The sequence below is a fragment of the Crinia signifera genome, chromosome 5 (genome assembly GCF_055691185.1).
Source record: "Crinia signifera chromosome 5, ASM5569118v1, whole genome shotgun sequence".
Classification (NCBI taxonomy): Eukaryota; Metazoa; Chordata; class Amphibia; order Anura; family Myobatrachidae; genus Crinia; species Crinia signifera.
This window is the reverse complement of record NC_139221.1, coordinates 35796047-35814236: the sequence shown is the minus strand read 5'-3', so window position 1 is coordinate 35814236 and position 18190 is coordinate 35796047. Positions and strand designations below refer to the sequence as shown.

At 42.5% G+C, this 18190-nt stretch overlaps 1 protein-coding gene across 4 annotated transcripts in view; it reads right to left on the bottom strand.

Annotated features, from left to right (window-relative positions):
• Nucleotides 1-18190, bottom strand: part of CPQ (carboxypeptidase Q) — a 435363-nt gene that overhangs the window by 253906 nt on the left and 163267 nt on the right. For all 4 annotated transcript variants that reach the window (XM_083187007.1, XM_083187008.1, XM_083187006.1 and 1 more), the window contains exon 4: nt 2651-2858. In XM_083187007.1, the coding sequence (XP_083043133.1) occupies nt 2651-2858 (208 nt within the window). The remainder of the gene's footprint in view (nt 1-2650; nt 2859-18190) is intronic.

The following is an 18190-nucleotide window of genomic DNA, read 5'->3' as shown; positions in this document are numbered from 1 at the left end:
CCTAGCTGGTGCACAGCTGTAGTCCTTACTAACTGTCACATTTACCAGGTCACCTAGCTGGTGCACAGCTGTAGTCCTTACTAACTGTCACATTTCCCAGGTCACCTAGCTGGTGAACAGCTGTAGTCCTTACTAACTGTCACATTTCCCAGGTCACCTAGCTGGTGAACAGCTGTAGTCCTTACTAACTGTCACATTTCCCAGATCACCTAGCTGGTGCACAGCTGTAGTCCTTACTAACTGTCACATTCCCCAGGTCACCTAGCTGGTGCACAGCTGTAGTCCTTACTAACTGTCACATTTCCCAGGTCACCTAGCTGGTGAACAGCTGTAGTCCTTACAAACTGTCACATTTCCCAGGTCACCTAGCTGGTGAACAGCTGTAGTCATTACTAACTGTCACATATTCAAACCTGCTGCATTCATTCCTAAAACAGATCCACAGGTTGCCTGATATACATGACCTGTTGGTAGATCTTGAGGACAGGTTTGGCCACCCCTGGACTATATAGTATGAAACGTATCAATTTATTCGGAATCAGTTACCCTCCTGACAAATGAGGCAATCTGCTGTGTCTGATGGGAGAGGCCCCAAATTATCTTAAAACACAAAGCTTTTAAGTTCAAAGAGGTCAATTCTCTTAGGTGCAAAATGCAATTTTCTCTGCAAATTCACATTTACAATTAGAAACTTGCACTGAACCAAGCAGAGTAAACTCACATTTTTACATTCACACCTCACTGAGGGGTTTATTTACTAAAATGGAAGTTTTATTAAAGATAGGTAGTTGCTATAGGCAACCAATATGTATCTACTTCTTATTTATTTATCACCTTCTAGAATCTGATTGGTTGCCTATAGCAACATCCGATCTTCAGTAGAACTCCCTATAGATTGTAAGCTTGCGAGCAGGGCCCTCATACCATTCGACAGTCTGTAACTACCCAGTTTGTTTTATCCCTATTTCTAATTGTAAAGTGCAATGGAACCTTCTGCTCTGTATAAGAAACTGTTAATAAATAATAAACTCCCATTTATGTAAATAAACCACTGAGGGTGAGTTCCTAATTTTAAGGTTACAATATCGGGACATTGTGCAGAACTCCTTGGGCACACTCCTCCAATGACTCATCGGCTTATTTACTCCAATAATTAGATGTCATGTATCATGAAACAACTCGCACCTAATTGGATTGACCTCCAAGGCCGGTTGAATATAAATCTAAAGGTGCCCACACACTAGAAAGATCTGCGATCTTAAGATGTGCGCATAAATTAGCCTTCAAATCTTTGGTCTGCCCTGGACCAAAGATTTCAGGCAAGCGCACATCTTTACCAAAGATTTTTCGGTACTCTTTACCTAGAACGGCGCCCATCGCGGTCGTCGCGGGTACATTATTGGCCACCCGCGATGCGAACGACACGATCAATCATCGCGTCAGTCGCGATGTCGCTAGCATCGCGGGTGGCCAACAATGTGCCCGCGATGTACCCGCGACGACCGCGATGACCGCGATTGATCAATCATCGCGATGTCGCTCGCATCGCGGGCGCACAATAATGTACCCGCGATGACCGCGATGACCGCGATTTCTGGCTGTGGAAAAAAGACAAGTGAAAAAAAGGAAAAACACATCAAATGACATGGCATCCCTCAATTGAAAAACTGTGAAAAATACAAAAATACATGAAGATTCCACCTAACACTTAAATGACATAGATAACAATCAAACCGCGTACCTGTTGCAGTGATTTCACAGTAAAACCGCGCACATATCGCAGTGATTTAACATTAAAACCGCGCAGATATCGCGGTGATTGCGGGCACATGGCGGCTGGTTGCATCATGGGTGACCATGGCCGTCATGTGCCCGCAATCACCGCGATAGGTGCGCAAAAAGCAACAAAATACAATAAAAAAACACATCAAATTACATGGCAAACCGCGCACATATCGCCGTGATTGCGGGCACATGGCGGCCGGTTGCATCACGGGTGACCACGGTCGTCATGTGCCTGCAATCACCGCGATGGGTGCGCAAAAAAGCAACAAAATACAATAAAAAAACACATCAAATTACATGGCAAACCGCGCACATATCGCCGTGATAGTTCAGGAATCAATGCCATCGCGGTGATCGCGGGCATCTTGTGCACCAAAATAACACCCGCGATGCCTCAATCACCACGATTTTACATGCTGCCGATGAGAAAGTTGAGGCGTCGCGGTCATCTTGGCCCGCAAATAGCACCCGCGATGCCTCAATCACCGCGATGACCGCAATTTTCCGCCCGACAATCGCGATGAGCATCGTGGGCGCCCTTCTAGGTAAAGAGTACCGATTTTTCTTAAGATCCCGTGTGCGTTCCTATGGATCTTTTGTTAAATCTTCTGATCTTTTGTGCAGAACGTAAGATCAGAAGATTCAGCTAAAGATCCACGGGAGCGCGCATTGGACCGATATCGGCCGATTTTCGACCGATTATCGGAAAATATCATTCGATATATCGGCCGATTTATCAAAAATCGGACAATCGGCCAAAAAATCGTTCTAGTGTGTGGGCACCTTTACACTGTCGCTTGTAGAAGACTAGGACACTGTAAAACTTATGTTGTTTGCATATCGTGTGTGTAAATGGCTTACATACCTGTTCTGGATATTTGCTCCCAACGATCTCTGCAACTGTATTAAAGCTGTCAGCGTCTGGATGCTGGACTGCTCCCATTTTGAGTTGGATAACAATCTTCACGCCACGTGATGCCAGGCGAGACATCAGTTCAGCATCTTCCACTGTGATGCAGGCAGTGGGGATCTTGGGAACGCCACTCTGGTAATCCTGCCATCCAGTGTGGGGACTGCAAGGCAAAAAGGAGGGGTTGGAACAGCTGGAAAATCTAAAAAGGTTCTGCATATACTAATTGATATAAAGTATAATGTACAAATTTTCATTAAAAAAAACATTGAAATATAAAACAAACATATACTGTATATAAAATTGTGATGAAATGTGAATAAAAAAATATATAATTAAAAACAAAATAGTGTGTCTCGTCGTGGCACGACAGCCATGACCCTGTCCCGTTCTCTGCCGGTTCGACATTGATCTTGCAGGTGACACTGATCAATGTCCTGCCTGCCGAGCGCCGAGAAGGGGGCGCGGCAGTGAGAAATGGACGGAAATCTTCGATCAACGTCCGGGAGCTCGACAATTCCAGGTTGTTCTCAGCAGAACGTGCCCGACTGCTTGTAAAGTTAGGCCCGTTCTGCCGAGATCCCTGTTCAATGCTGTCGGGGTAGACAGCATTGAATAGGGCCCCGCCGCTATTTCCCATGTCGGGATTAGCGGTGGTTCCCCTGTCGGGAATAGCGGCGGGGGATTGAAAATCCCCCTTAGTCTCCATCTGCTCCTACCTCCAATCTCTGTCTTCACAGCTCCCTCCCTCCATATCCTTGAAACAGATAATTTTGCTTTCACTTTGTGTTAAGGAGTAATTTGGTCCATCGAGTGCCCTCTAGTGGCTACTTCCCCTCAAAAAGGCGAGGAGTAATTAGCCTTTTATATATAGAGATACCAGAACTGAATTGAATCATAAAATGCGTGTGTAGTAATTATGCGGATGCTTTGTAATATGAGCATATGGTTGATAAAGTATTATATAGTCATGGTATTAACTCCTAGTTGTACTGTATTATATACATATACTCTCTCTAAACAGGGACTACTTATAGGAATAGCTGTGGTACTACGATGATATGCAGGTTCCACAATACCAAAATATATATAACAATAGATGGGCTATATTTAGGATTATACTTTGCATTATTTCTTTCTTTCCTATTGTACTTTTGGGGACGTCTTTGCTTTTTTTAATTCTCATCATATGGAACAGAAGTGTTTGGAGACTGTGTAGACAGATGTGTGACACGTCGGACTGTACATGTGTAATTTCAAAAAGTTGCAAATCCTGAGTACTTATTGTGTGTCACTTGTGATCAACATATCATTTTACCCCCATGCTACCATTTCTGTACACGGAGGGGGGAATGAATGCAGCATGTTTGAAAATGTGACAGTTAGTCATGACTACAGCTGTGCACCAGCTAGGTGATCTTGGTTGATCACTAGTACCGATTGTCTGGTGACTACTTCTGCTCTAAAGACAAAAGAGTTTGGTTTATAGAAAATAACAGTTTTCTCTATACTATATAAATAATTACCAGTTATTTATATAGCGCACACATATTCCGCAGCGCTGTACAGAGAATATTTGAACATCAGTCCCTGCCCCTGGGGAGCTTAGCGAGCAGGTCTGAACCAGGCCCAAAGGGAGAATGATGCTGAAGGGCGACGAGCGATAATGTTGGAAAAAGTACAGCCGTGGAAAAGCCCTCAGCAGTGAAGAGGTTAATAGCCAACTATTTTTTTATTATTTCCTATTTCGGGGGTTATTACCTCAGTGGCAAAAATGCGGAATCTATTTAGGAACCAAGAAAGAAATAAAGCAGAAACGCATTCAAGCAAATAATCTGAATCCACAGAAAATGAGCAGAAAACATCCGAGCCGGCACTTCCCGACGTTTATATTTAGCAATGTAATTAAATGAAGGTATAATTCTCAGAAAACTTAATTATAAAACAGTTTACTGTGGAAGAACGGAGGCTGAGCTAATAACTGCAACGTGTTCTTGGAAAATAATATCCCATTAACAGAAAATTAATTGAAAAAGTTCAAGTTTCATAAATGCCTCTAAATGGCCTATTCTCGGATACACATACCGCAGGAAATTTACTAAGCCGGGAGATTTCACAATGGATGTTGCTATGTGAAACCAAACAGATACTTTTATGTTCTAGAAGGTGCGTATTAATTAAAGAAGTTAGATTCTGAATAGGTTTGGATCTTAATTTACCACTTCTCAAATTTATATTTATATTCATCCCGCTCTTAATATCTAATCTGGTGTAGTTGGTTTATTAAAATGGACAAAGGAATTTCCTGGTCTTTCCATGAAGAAAACACTTCAATCCTATATAGCTTTATGAATATAAATGTTGTCTCTATGTACTATTTGGAAATGCATCAAAAACTCTTACATAGGTCCCACTATTCCCCTAAATTAAAATATTTGATCATTGACTCCACGGATTCTAATTGTTACAAATGTGAGGAACCAGGTGCAGATATTGGATTATTCTGGTCCATTCATAGCAGCCGCTCGTTCTCACGGGGACCGATGTACGGCGTAAGTGCAGCAGCATTTCTGCGCATGTACATACGCCGGGTGCTTGCGGCCACCTTGACAGACTATTCACTGCGTGCACACACCCAACATTGCTGGCAGTGGGCAGGGGTGTGGTGCGGCGGGCCTGGGTACTCGCCCATGGGAACGCCCAGACCGAATCAACCAGAATAACCCCCATTGTACATTGAATTTTTTTTTAAACCGGTCAACAATAAAATAAATGTGTAGACAGAAGAGAGCGAAACCCCAGGCAGTGAAGAGGAACTGCACATGTTTTGGAAGATGCAGGGTGCTAGATTGAACACTATAGTCTATTTTAAAGAAATGTCAGGCCATGTTGGGCTACCATAAAATTCCTACGCACACGGCGGAATTATGCATGTGGGGGAAGAGACGGAGCACTAAAGAGAGGGGGGTCCGGCCCCACTCCTCTGTCCCTCCATACTGCCCCCACTTGGTCATCCTACCAACCCCTAATTTGGGACTGCACAGTGCAAGTGCAGCAGTGTGTTCTGGGAAGGAGGGGGTATAGATTTCATATATATATATATATATATATATATATATATATATATATATATATATATATCTCCGATTTACTCGGTTCTTATTACCAAATTAGAACAAGTTTGGATTTATCCAAAATTTTCTTTTTGGCTATCCAAAACATGTGGCAGCCAGTAGCCGATAAGAACCCACTTTGAGATCTGAGTACATCCAGGAAAATCTGAACCCGCACATCTCTAATTAAATTTAAACCAATGGTGTAATAATGTTTTGGTATGGTTTATGACTCCACATAACTATTCTATAAAGTTTTATTTTAGTATCACCCAAGACAACTTAACCTTAAAATACAAATCTTCTGTACTACTAATCCACTTGGACAGGACTCAGGTAGGACTCTATGGAAGTCGCTCTCTTCCATTCCAGAATGCTCTGGTTAGATAACAGGTTACACATGACCCAGACATGATAATAACGTATATGGGGGGCATCCTTGGGTCACTGAGAGTTCTCTCCCACTTCCTATCTCACCTGTGGTCAGAAACTTCTTTATCAGCTCATGAAACCGGATACCTCATGTGTACCTTCCTGCAATGTACAATGTCCTGATCACATTATTGCTGCCCAAGGTCTTCCTTCTGCTGCTGCCAAGAGGGAGACCCGGTGATGTCAGTGTGCTCTGACCATGGGGTTCCCTGACAGAGGGGGGCCTACAGTAAAGTGTTCTGTAAAAAGACAATTAAAACCTACTGTACCTATATAAAGAAACCTGAAAATGTGGATTAATATCAAAACAAGAATCACTAACCATTTCTATGTAACGTTCATAAAAAACTTTATTTGATGCGCTGAAATGAACAAAAAGACAAGGGGGAATGGTGGCCTCCAGCTATTCAATGATGCTGGTTTCAAAAGCATTGAAGGCGGATTTAGACAAAACAGATCCAACTTTAAAACAAAACGGATCTGTTTTGTTGGAAACGGAGGTGGACTGTCGAATTCACGGCCGTTTCTCGACAATACAGGGCCGTTTTAACTGACACACCCACTTTTCAACACTCAATAGGTGGAACATTGAATTCATTTGTCGAGCAGAGCAAAAACGGGCCGGTATTACGACTGTCGGGACGTTCTGACAGTCAGAATCCTAGATTGAATACTGCCCTAAAGACATTAATTGAAAATATAAAGATTTTTGTAAAAGCGAACAAGTCAAATTTGTATAAAATCTTGTGATTCCAATATCTACTCCTTTTCTATTTTGAGGGTTATTACCACAGTAGAAAAATGCAGAATCTATTTAGGAACCAAGGAGGAAATAAAACAGAAAAGCATTCAAGCAAATAATCTGAATCCACAGAAAATGAGCAGAAAACATCAGAGCCGGCACTTCCCGACTTTATATTTAGCGATGGAACTGAATGCAGGTATATTTCTCAGAAAACTTAATTATAAAACAGTTTACTGTTGGAGAACGGAGGCTGAGCTAATAACTGCAACGTGCTCTAGAAAAATAATATCCCATTAACAGAAAATTAATTGGAAAAGATCAGGTTTCATAATATCTCTAAATGGCCTATCCAGAAACTGCCTCGTTTACGTATATGTGAGCTATTTATAAATGTGCATACAGTTATCTGGTGTTTATGTACATTGTCAGCGGTGGCAGAAGGGGAAATGTCTAAACCGAATTATGGAAGATGTAATAAACCAATGGAACTTAACCCCTTCCCGACATTTGACGTACATTTACGTCATGGCCGGGAGGTACTTCCCGACACATGGCATAAATGTACGTCATGAGTTTAAACTGTCACTGCGTCTCGAGACGCAGTGACAGTGGGACGATGTCTGCTGTCCCTGACAGCAGACATGTCCCTGCATGCCCAGGGGGGGCTGCGATGCCGCCCCCCCGTCGGCGATCGCTGTGATTGGCTGTTCAGTGTGAACAGCCATTCACAGCGTTTTCCTGTGTTACCAGCGAATCAGACGCTCGGTAACACAGGTGTCAATCACCGCCGGGCGTCAGGGGGCATGAGGGGGTCATCGGTGACGATGACACCTCACCCCACCCTCACCCCACCTGCCCCCAAGGCTGTGATTGGTCCGTGGGACCCACGGACCAATCACAGCCAAGGCGCGACATTTAAACTGACGGTGACTGCGCTGCAGACGCCATTCCGGTCTGGAATAGCGTGCAGAACGGTCACCGTGCCTGCCTGCCGTGAATACCGACCTGATCCTTGCTAATACTTACCTGATCCTTGCAAATACCTTACCTGATCACCTACTCACTGCTTGTAGCGTGCTGGATGCTTCCTGGAACTGACTTCTTGTGACTTCCTGCTGCTGCTGCAGTGTGATAGAGAGATAGAGAGATAGAGAGAGAGATAGAGAGAGATAGAGAGAGATAGAGAGAGATAGTGAAAGAGAGAGCTATATTTTGTGTCTGCTACCCCCCCTTTTTGGGGGTGCAGGGGTTTTCTATATATAAATAACTGTCAGTGCTGCTGCTGCAGTGTCATACAGTGATAGATAGTGATAGATAGTGAGAGGTAGAGAGATAGAGAGATTTGTGTCTGCTACCCCCCCTTTTTGGGGGTGCAGGGGTTTTATTTTGCTGCTGCTGCAGTGTCATAGAGTGATAGATAGTGATAGATAGTGATAGATAGTGAGAGATAGAGAGATAGAGAGAGATAGTGACAGAGAGTGATAGAGAGTGTATATTTTGTGTCTGCTACCCCCCCTTTTTGGGGGTGCAGTTTTTTTTTATACATATAACTGTCAGTGCTGCTGCTGCAGTGTCCTAGAGTGATAGATAGTGAGAGATAGTGAGAGATAGAGAGATAGAGAGAGATAGTGACAGAGAGTGATAGAGAGTGTATATTTTGTGTCTGCTACCCCCCCTTTTGTGCTGATCAGTATATCTGTGCTGATCAGCAACTTTTTGGGGGCGCAGAGGTTTTTTTTTTATATATATACCTGTCAGTTGCTGCCAGTTGCACTGTCAGTTGCACCAAAGGTTGTGCACCTGCTGTCCCTCACTGGTAATCAGTGTCGCATCACTGATCACCTTTTTTTTTTTTTGTGAGTGCTGTGGGGTCTTTTTTTAATTTTTTTTTTACACACACTGATTTTGTGGGTGTCCTGTGGCCACTGTGCGCCGATCAGTGACGTACATCACTGATCAGCTTTTTCGGCACAGGGTTGATCTATTTTTTTTTTTTTTTTGATCAGATTCCTGTTGCCTTTGAGCGCTGTTCAGTGACAGACATTACTGACCAACATCTGTGCTCAATTTTTGGTGCAGGACCTTTTTTTTTTTTTTAACCCCTTCAATTTTTTATTTTTAACCCCTTCATTTTTTTTTTTTTTTTATTGGTATAAAGTATTTTTTTTTTCTGCACTACATACACACTACACACTACATACCCCCCGGGTTGAAATAAAGTTTGTACCCCCCCCTACACTATACACGTGTTGAAACATTTCACTACCAGTAACACAAAAATAAAAATGGCATCCCAAATGTCCTCCCAAATGTCCTCCCAAATGTCCTCCCAAATGTCCTCCCAGTCATCCAGGAGAATGTATTCAGTGGAGGAGGCATATGCCATGCTAGCCTCTGACTCTGACACAGCCAGTGATGCAAGCGGGGAATTTGAAGGATTCGTCTTAAGCTCCTCTTCCTCCTCTGGTGATGAGGGACCCCCTCAAAGACGCCCCCGTAGATCAGCTGAGATTCCCCCCCCAATAATTGATCTAGTATGGACCCCACCACCAGACAATTTTGAGCCCCAGGTTCCTGAGTTTTTGGCCATGCCAGGAATCCAATTTGATTCCACAGGTCTCAGAGAAATTGACTTTTTCAAATTATTTTTCTCTGATGATTTTATAAATTTAATGGTGGACCAAACTAATTTATATGCCCAGCAGTTTATTGCTCAAAACCCCACGTCATCATTTGCTAGGTGGACCCCTGTAGATGCAGTAGAGATGATGGCGTTTTGGGGTCTGGTGTTTCATATGGGCATAGTAAAAAAGCCAGAAATTAGGCAATATTGGAGTACAGATGTTCTGTACAGTACTCCATTTTACCGTATGGCCATGCCCCGGACTCGATTTGAGACAATTCTTAAATTTATACATTACACCGATAATGCACAGTGCCCACCCAGAGATGATCCCACCTTTGACCGGCTATTCAAAGTCAGGCCGGTCATTGATCATTTCAGTGCCAAATTTGAAGAGGTGTACATCCCTGAAAAATTTATTTGTATCGACGAGTCCCTTATACATTTTAAAGGAAGGGTTAAATTCCGCCAGTACCTTCCCAGTAAGAGGGCAAGGTATGGCATAAAAATGTATAAACTGTGTGAAAGCACCTCAGGGTACACCCACAGGTTTAGGGTTTATGAAGGGAAGGATTCAAGAATTCAACCGCCAGAATGCCCCCCCTCCCTCGTAGGTGTTAGTGGGAAAATTGTCTGGGATTTAGTGCACCCCTTCCTGGATAAAGGTTATCACCTCTATGTGGATAACTTTTACACTAGCATCCCCCTGTTTAAGGCCCTTGGTTCAAGAGGTACAGCAGCTTGCGGTACTGTGCGCAAGAACCAAAGAGGCCTCCCAAAAACGCACATTGCCCAAGTAATGAGAAGGGGTGAAAGCAGGGGAATATGCAACGAAAATATGTTGTTGGTCAAATATAAGGACAAGAGGGATGTCCTTATACTGACAACAATTCACGGAGACAGTACCACCTCCGTCCCTGTACGAGGTACCAGTACCCACACCTCCAAACCTAATTGTATCCTGGATTACAATAGGTACATGGGCGGAGTGGATCTTTCAGATCAGGTACTGAAGCCGTACAGTGCCCTGCGGAAAACAAAAATCTGGTACAAGAAGGTGGCCGTGTCTATCATCCAGATGGCACTGTATAACGCTTACGTGCTATTCCGTTCTACCGGCCAGAGGGGGACATTTATGCACTTTCAAGAGGAAGTCATAAAGGGCCTAATATTTGGGAACCAGCAGGCAGAGGGCCCCAGTACTTCTAGTACTGGCCCCCGTATTGTACCAGGGCAGCATTTTCCTGATGAAATCCCCTCCACTGGAAAAAAGGGCAGGACACAAAAAAGGTGCAAAGTTTGCTATAAAAAGGGAATAAGAAAGCAAACTATTTTCCAGTGTGACACTTGCCCCGACAAACCCGGCCTATGTATAAAGGAGTGTTTTAAATTATACCACACATCTATGGAATATTAGGTTCATAATTTCACCGTGCTTCGGGGGTCTTGCTAATGCCACATAGCACCCACCATTCATTCCACCAGAATCTGAGCCGCAAAATCCAAAAATCACTCCTTCCCTTCTGAGTCCTGCCATGCACCCAACTGGTATTTTTTGGTCACATGTGAGGCATTGCCGTACTTGGGAGAAATTGGGGCACAGATTTTGGGGTGCTTTTTCTCCTTCATTCCTTGTGAAATTGAAAAATTTTGAGCCAGAACTGCATTTTTGTGTAAAAAAATGTAATTTTTCATGTTCACTGCCCACTTGTATCAAAATTGGTGAAACCCCTGGGGGTTTGAAATGTACACTATACCCCTAGATGAATTCCCTGAGGGGTGTAGTTTGCAAAATGGGGTCACTTGTGGGGGGGTTCCACTGTATTGGTGCTTTGGGGGTCTTGCTAATGCGACATAGCACCCACCATCATTCCACCAGAATTTGTGCTGCAAAATCCAAATATCCCTCCTTCCCTTCTGAGTCCTGCCACTTTTTGGTCACACATGAGGCATTGGCGTACTCGGGAGAAATTGGGGCACAGATTTTGGGGTGCTTTTTCTCCTTCATACCTTCTGAAAATGAAAAATTTTGAGCCAGAACTGCATTTTTGTGTAAAAAAATGTAATTTTTCATGTTCACTGCCCACTTGTATCAAAATTGGTGAAACCCCTGGGGGTTTGAAATGTACACTATACCCCTAGATGAATTCCCTGAGGGGTGTACTTTGCAAAATGGGGTGACTTGTGGGGGGGTTCCACTGTATTGGTGCAACATAGCACCCACCATTCATTCCACCAAAATCTGTGCTGCAAAATCCAAAAATCACTCCTTCCCTTCTGAGTCCTGCCATGCACCCAACTGGTATTTTTTGGTCACATGTGAGGCATTGCCGTACTCGGGAGAAATTGGGGCACAGATTTTGGGGTGCTTTTTCTCCTTCATACCTTCTGAAAATGAAAAATTTTGAGCCAGAACTGCATTTTTGTGTAAAAAAATGTAATTTTTCATTTTCACTGCCCACTTGTATCAAAATTGGTGAAACCCCTGGGGGTTTGAAATGTACACTATACCCCTAGATGAATTCCCTGAGGGGTGTAGTTTGCAAAATGGGGTGACTTGTGGGGGGGTTCCACTGTATTGGTGCTTGGGGGGTCTTGCTAATGCGACATAGCACCCACCAAAATTCCACCAGAATCTGAGCTGCAAAATCCAAAAATCACTCCTTCCCTTCTGAGTCCTGCCATGCACCCAACTGGTATTTTTTGGTCACATGTGAGGCATTGCCGTACTCGGGAGAAATTGGGGCACAGATTTTGGGGTGCTTTGTCTCCTTCATTCCTTCTGAAAATGAAAAATTTTGAGCCAGAACTGCATTTTTGTGTAAAAAATTTAATTTTTCATTTTCACTGCCCAGTTGTACCACAATTGGTGAAACCCCTGGGGGTTTGAAATGTACACTATACCCCTAGATGAATTCCCTGAGGGGTGTAGTTTGCAAAATGGGGTCACTTGTGGGGGGGTTCCTAAATTTTAGCATCTTATGGTGCCTAGAAACCTACATGGTGCCTAAAAAATAATCTCATAAAAAGGAGTCTCCAAAATCAAGTAGGTGCTCCTTCTATTATGAAGCCTGTGGTTTGGTCAACGTGCACACTAGGGCCACATATAGGATATTTATGAAAACAAAAGAATTGGGGGAATCAATTTTTAGTCACATTTCTCTAGTAAAATGTACTGTGTTCCTTAGAAAAATGTATTAAAATTGCAAATCTGCAAAAAAAATGAAATTTTGAAATTTCACCTACACTTTGTTTTAATTCCTGTGAAACACCTAAAGGGTTAACAAACTTCCAAAATGCTGTTTTGAATACTGTGAGGGGTGCAGTTTTTGAAATGGCATCATTTATGGGGGTGTCTCACATACAAGTCCCTCAAAGTCACATCAGAACTGAACTGGTCCCTAAAAAAATCAGTGTTTGAAATTTTCTTGAAAATTTGAGAATTTGCTATTCATATTGTAAGCCTCCTAGTGTCCAAAAAAATTAAAAGGAAGTTGAAATAATGATGGAAATATAAAGTAGACATATGGTCTATGTTAGTTATTAACTATTTTGAGTGGTATGATTATTTGTCTCACAAGCAGAAAATTTAACATTTTGCAAATCGCTAAATTTTCCATTTTTTCACGACATTTTGGTATTTTTCACAAAAAAACACAGACTGTATCGACCCAAATTTACCACTAATTTGAAGTACAATGTGTCACGAAAAAACAATCTCAAAATCACTGGGATAAGTAAAAGCAAAAAAAAGTTATCCCCACTTAAGTGAGACATGTCAGATTTGAAAAAAATGGCTCTGTCAGGAACGCAAAAACTAGCTCTGTCAGGAAGGGGTTAATATCATTCTAATTCAAGCAGATGAAAAGAACGGGGTGGGGGGGGGGGGGTCACACATTGTGGCAAGTGTATACAGTAGTTTCACAAATATGTTTGTGGCCATCATTCCAATGACATTTTCTTGAATCTTGAGCCAGTCTGATATTTTTTATTTTTAAACATCTCTAATCATGGGAATTGCTTATTGCGTATGGGGCCAATAGCCTAGAGCAGGGATGGGGAACCTTTGACCCTTCAGTTTTTGTTGAACTACGCATCCCAAAATACCCTGCAACAGTTTCCGTCTTGATAAAGTCTCTGGTTACCATAGAGACGAAACGCGTCGACATCACTTCCAGGTCACGCCTGCAGTCTCAGTGTCCCTCACATCATCTACACCAGCTGGTCTGCCGCGATCTTCAAACCAACACAAGTCGCATCACTGGGCAGCAGCGTCCCCCACTTCAGAGCGGTTGAGGTTTTCCTCCCGCAGGCGGTCAGCCACCACAGCCGACTACACACTACCACCAACTTTAAATCCCCTCCGTTGGATTGGATCAGGTGCTAACCTGGATATATAAAGGGTTGAGCCGCAATTTGAACGAAGCTCCCTGCCACCACATACCAACAACGCCTATCATGGAGGGTGAGATATATAACTACTACTAACTGCCAGATTGACTGTATAACAAACCATACATGCTTGTCTGCTATGCATACTAACCCCTGCATACCTGTCCCTTCCTTAACCTGTCACCACTAACTACCTGGTGTGACTGAAATTAACCCTGCAATACTAACTGGACACTTGGAGCTCCTTTGCAAGCGTGACCTCTATGGCCATAAAGGTTTTTATTTTTATTTATTTTTACTTGTATTTATTATTGTCGTATTTTTTCTGAATTTGTATTCATTTAAAGTCCTATTTGATGTAGTATCATCAATTGTCTTAAGTGTACTATGCTTTTTTACTTATAAATATTTCTATATTCAGTGGTGCGTCCAGTGTTCCTTTTGTCCAAAGGTTCTTTTTACTAACCAGCCCACTCAGCAGCGCATGGTATATATATATATATATATATATATATATATATGTTGTTCCATCCAGCCTGACGATAATACGCAAGTATTGAAACATTGCTTGTCTTCAATAAAGCCTTTTTGGATTATTTCAAGTGTTTGGAGTGCTACGTCCACACCCGCCAAAGTCTACATACTCCTTGACGTGGCACCCGACCAGCAACAGCGACAGGGCAGCTGTGCTCGGCCACACCAAACAAGTATATATATATATATATATATATATATATATAGCAAAATGGGGGTACCCTTTCTGCGCTCGAGAGAGCGGGAGCAGCACCTCTGGGGGTCCTCTGTTAGGCAAGACCCAGAATAGAAATGAGGAAAAGAGGGGGTTTACCAGAGGGCGCTAACCAATAACAATCAGGTGCAGATCGGTTTATACCGTTTAATATAAAAAGTTGTAAAAATACCCTTATTGGGGTATCACAAATACATCAGATATATACATATACATAAAAACTGCTTAATACAGGATAAGGCACATATGCTTGTACAGGTTCGCATAAATATTGTTCGATTCAGTGAATGATAGCCCAACGCGTTTCGTCAGTTCCTGACTTCATCAGGGGCAGATAGCATAGCCAGTAGACACTATACGTGTCTTATATCAAACAGAATCTGAAGACATAGATTTCATAGGATAATCCGATAGTTTTTCAATATTCAGAATCAAACAGAGGTATCTCTTAAGTATCACAGCACCTAGAGCAGCAGCCAGCTTTGGTGACACCCTGCTGCTGGCTGCTGCTCTAGGATCCCTGTATACTGATGAGATTATACATCAGGGCCACCTGTAGCGATATCAGTACAAATTGCCTGCTGTGAATTTCATTCTGAACTACCTGCTGTGATACTTAAGAGATACCTCTGTTTGATTCTGAATATTGAAAAACTATCGGATTATCCTATGAAATCTATGTCTTCAGATTCTGTTTGATATAAGACACGTATAGTGTCTACTGGCTATGCTATCTGCCCCTGATGAAGTCAGGAACTGACGAAACGCGTTGGGCTATCATTCACTGAATCGAACAATATTTATGCGAACCTGTACAAGCATATGTGCCTTATCCTGTATTAAGCAGTTTTTATGTATATGTATATATCTGATGTATTTGTGATACCCCAATAAGGGTATTTTTACAACTTTTTATATTAAACGGTATAAACCGATCTGCACCTGATTGTTATTGGTTAGCGCCCTCTGGTAAACCCCCTCTTTTCCTCATATATATATATATATATATATATATATATATATATATATATATATATATATATATATATATATTGTTCCATCCATCCTTTGTGAGCTTTAGCAACCTCATTTAAAAACACCTGCAGCAGCAGTGGAGTTAATTATACCATTTAACCAAAAAAAATCATTTTCTTTAAACAGCGCCAGACTAGTGTGACTTGTGTGGAGTATTCCCGCAAAACACACCCCTCCCCTCCTTACAGTTTCAGCATGGCCAAATAGTAAAATTGTAGCAGGGCATACTGGGATGTGTAGTTCAACAACAGCTGGAGTTTCAAACATTTCCCATGCCTGCCCTAGGGAGTAGGGAGTCTGATTCTGAGTAGAAAGGAAGCAACAACAAACAAAACAAACCTAACGCTTGGAGTGCCAATATCTCTGGGAGGGATGCGAAAATGATCCGTTAAAAATGTCAGCGTCGCTCACATTTATTATATAAATTCAAATAAAAAATGTTGTGTAAGTAAAGCGTATACAGTATTTCCTATATAAGGTAAAAGTTACAGGTGACAATTTTCACACCTATTTTGACAAATTCACTTGGCACTCAAAGGGTTAAACAAGTCACTTTACATCTGGGCAAATCGTATTGCCATACAAGGGCTGCAAATGCATTTATAAAAAATGTTTGCATGCAGGGTCAATTCTGGCTGCTTTTGAATACAGACCACAGTTCCTGGCAAGCTTTACATGTACTGTACTGTGCACAACGATTTATTTTAGAGTTAGAACAAGTCCCTCCTAAGTTAAATCTGCCCCACCTGCATAGGAACATGGTTTTCCCCAGGTGCACAGTCACTTTCTCTTGCTTTATTCCAAATAAGCCTCTGATACTTTAATACAAAACTATATTACATGCTATAGAGATTTTGTTGCGCATCAGAGGCTTGTGGGAAGTTCAATTATTTCACAAGATGGACAGATCTAAGGTGTATGGCTGAATGAGACGCAAGTTCCTTAGGGCGGGATGTATTAATATACATCGCCGCCCTTCGCCTGCCAGCCGCCGCAATGCTACCGCATATGTACTAACATATACGGCTAGCATCGGGTTGCGGTGACGGAGACCCCCGCGATACCTGTGATGTGGTGTGCGGGGGTCTCCGTCACATCCCAGCGGCTGTCAGTGTCCCCCTGCGTCTCCTCCTCCCCCCTGCAGCCGGATGTCCTGCCAGCGGTGACACCTGCGGGAGGAGGAGATCAGGAGGACAGGAGGGGGGGCGCGCGGACGGCGGCGGTGATAGAAGCCCATAGGCCATGCGGAAACAGGGCGGACGGGTATTGGTACATAGAAAAATGCGGTAAAACCCCCGTTTTACCGCATTTTCCCTTTAGTACTGTACATCCTGCCCTTAGTGTTAAATCCCATTATACATTAGGGTCAACTTTGTGGAATAGTTTTACCAATCCCACGCCCAATCTCCACACAACTTAATAACAAACAGAAACGCACTCAGCAATGTCAGTGTTCCGGTGCGCAGCTTACTATATGTAAAGTGCTTTAAAGACGGGAGAAATCATCCTAAAAGGTGCCCATAACCGGTGCGTGCTCCAGCGGACATCTCATTGCACAGTTCAAAAAGTATTTTCTGCACATACTTTTTGAACTAGCTGCGGATCCCATGCGATGTAGTCCAAAACGCATAAAATTATCGCAGCGTGTATGGGCACCTTTACCCTCCAAAAAAGGGGCAAATAATGGCAGTGTAGGAGTCTGCCGGAGGCCAAAAGCAAAGTATGGGCCTTATTTTGGTTCATTCTTTCTGACAAAATCCTTCTTAGATGGGCAAAACCATGTGCACTGCAGGTGGGGCAGATGTAACTTGTGCAGAGAGAATTAGATTTGGGTGGGGTTTTACTTCAAAGTGAGATCTATATTGCAGTGTAAAAATAAAGCAGTCAGTATTTTCCCTGCACAGAAACAAAATTACTCACCCAAATCTAATTCTCTCTGCACATGTTACATCTGCCCCCCTGCAGTGCACATGGTTTTGTCCATCTAAGAAGGATTTTGTCAGAAAGAATGAACCAAAATAAGGCCCTATATTTTTGGAACTTTTAAAATGAATTGGAAAAAAAATAGCCGTCAAGTGAAGTATCTACTGTGGCTTTAAAGTCTGTCAAATATTGGAAAAAACACTTGTACAGTACTGATACGGCCATCTGCGATCACAGGAACCCCTTTCCCAATACAACAATCCCCTGCTAATGACTAATTGAACATTTGCAAGTTTGTAATCAGCTTAAATGAGCCAACATGTTATTTTGGGGATACAAAAAATAAATGGCCTCAAATTATTTAATTTAAGGGGCCACTGTCGACATAGACATCAAAAAAAGTGTCTACCTTTTTCTTCTATTGACTTTTCACCGTCGACCAATTGTGGTCGAGCTTTGACTGTCGACTCAATGACCCCTACTC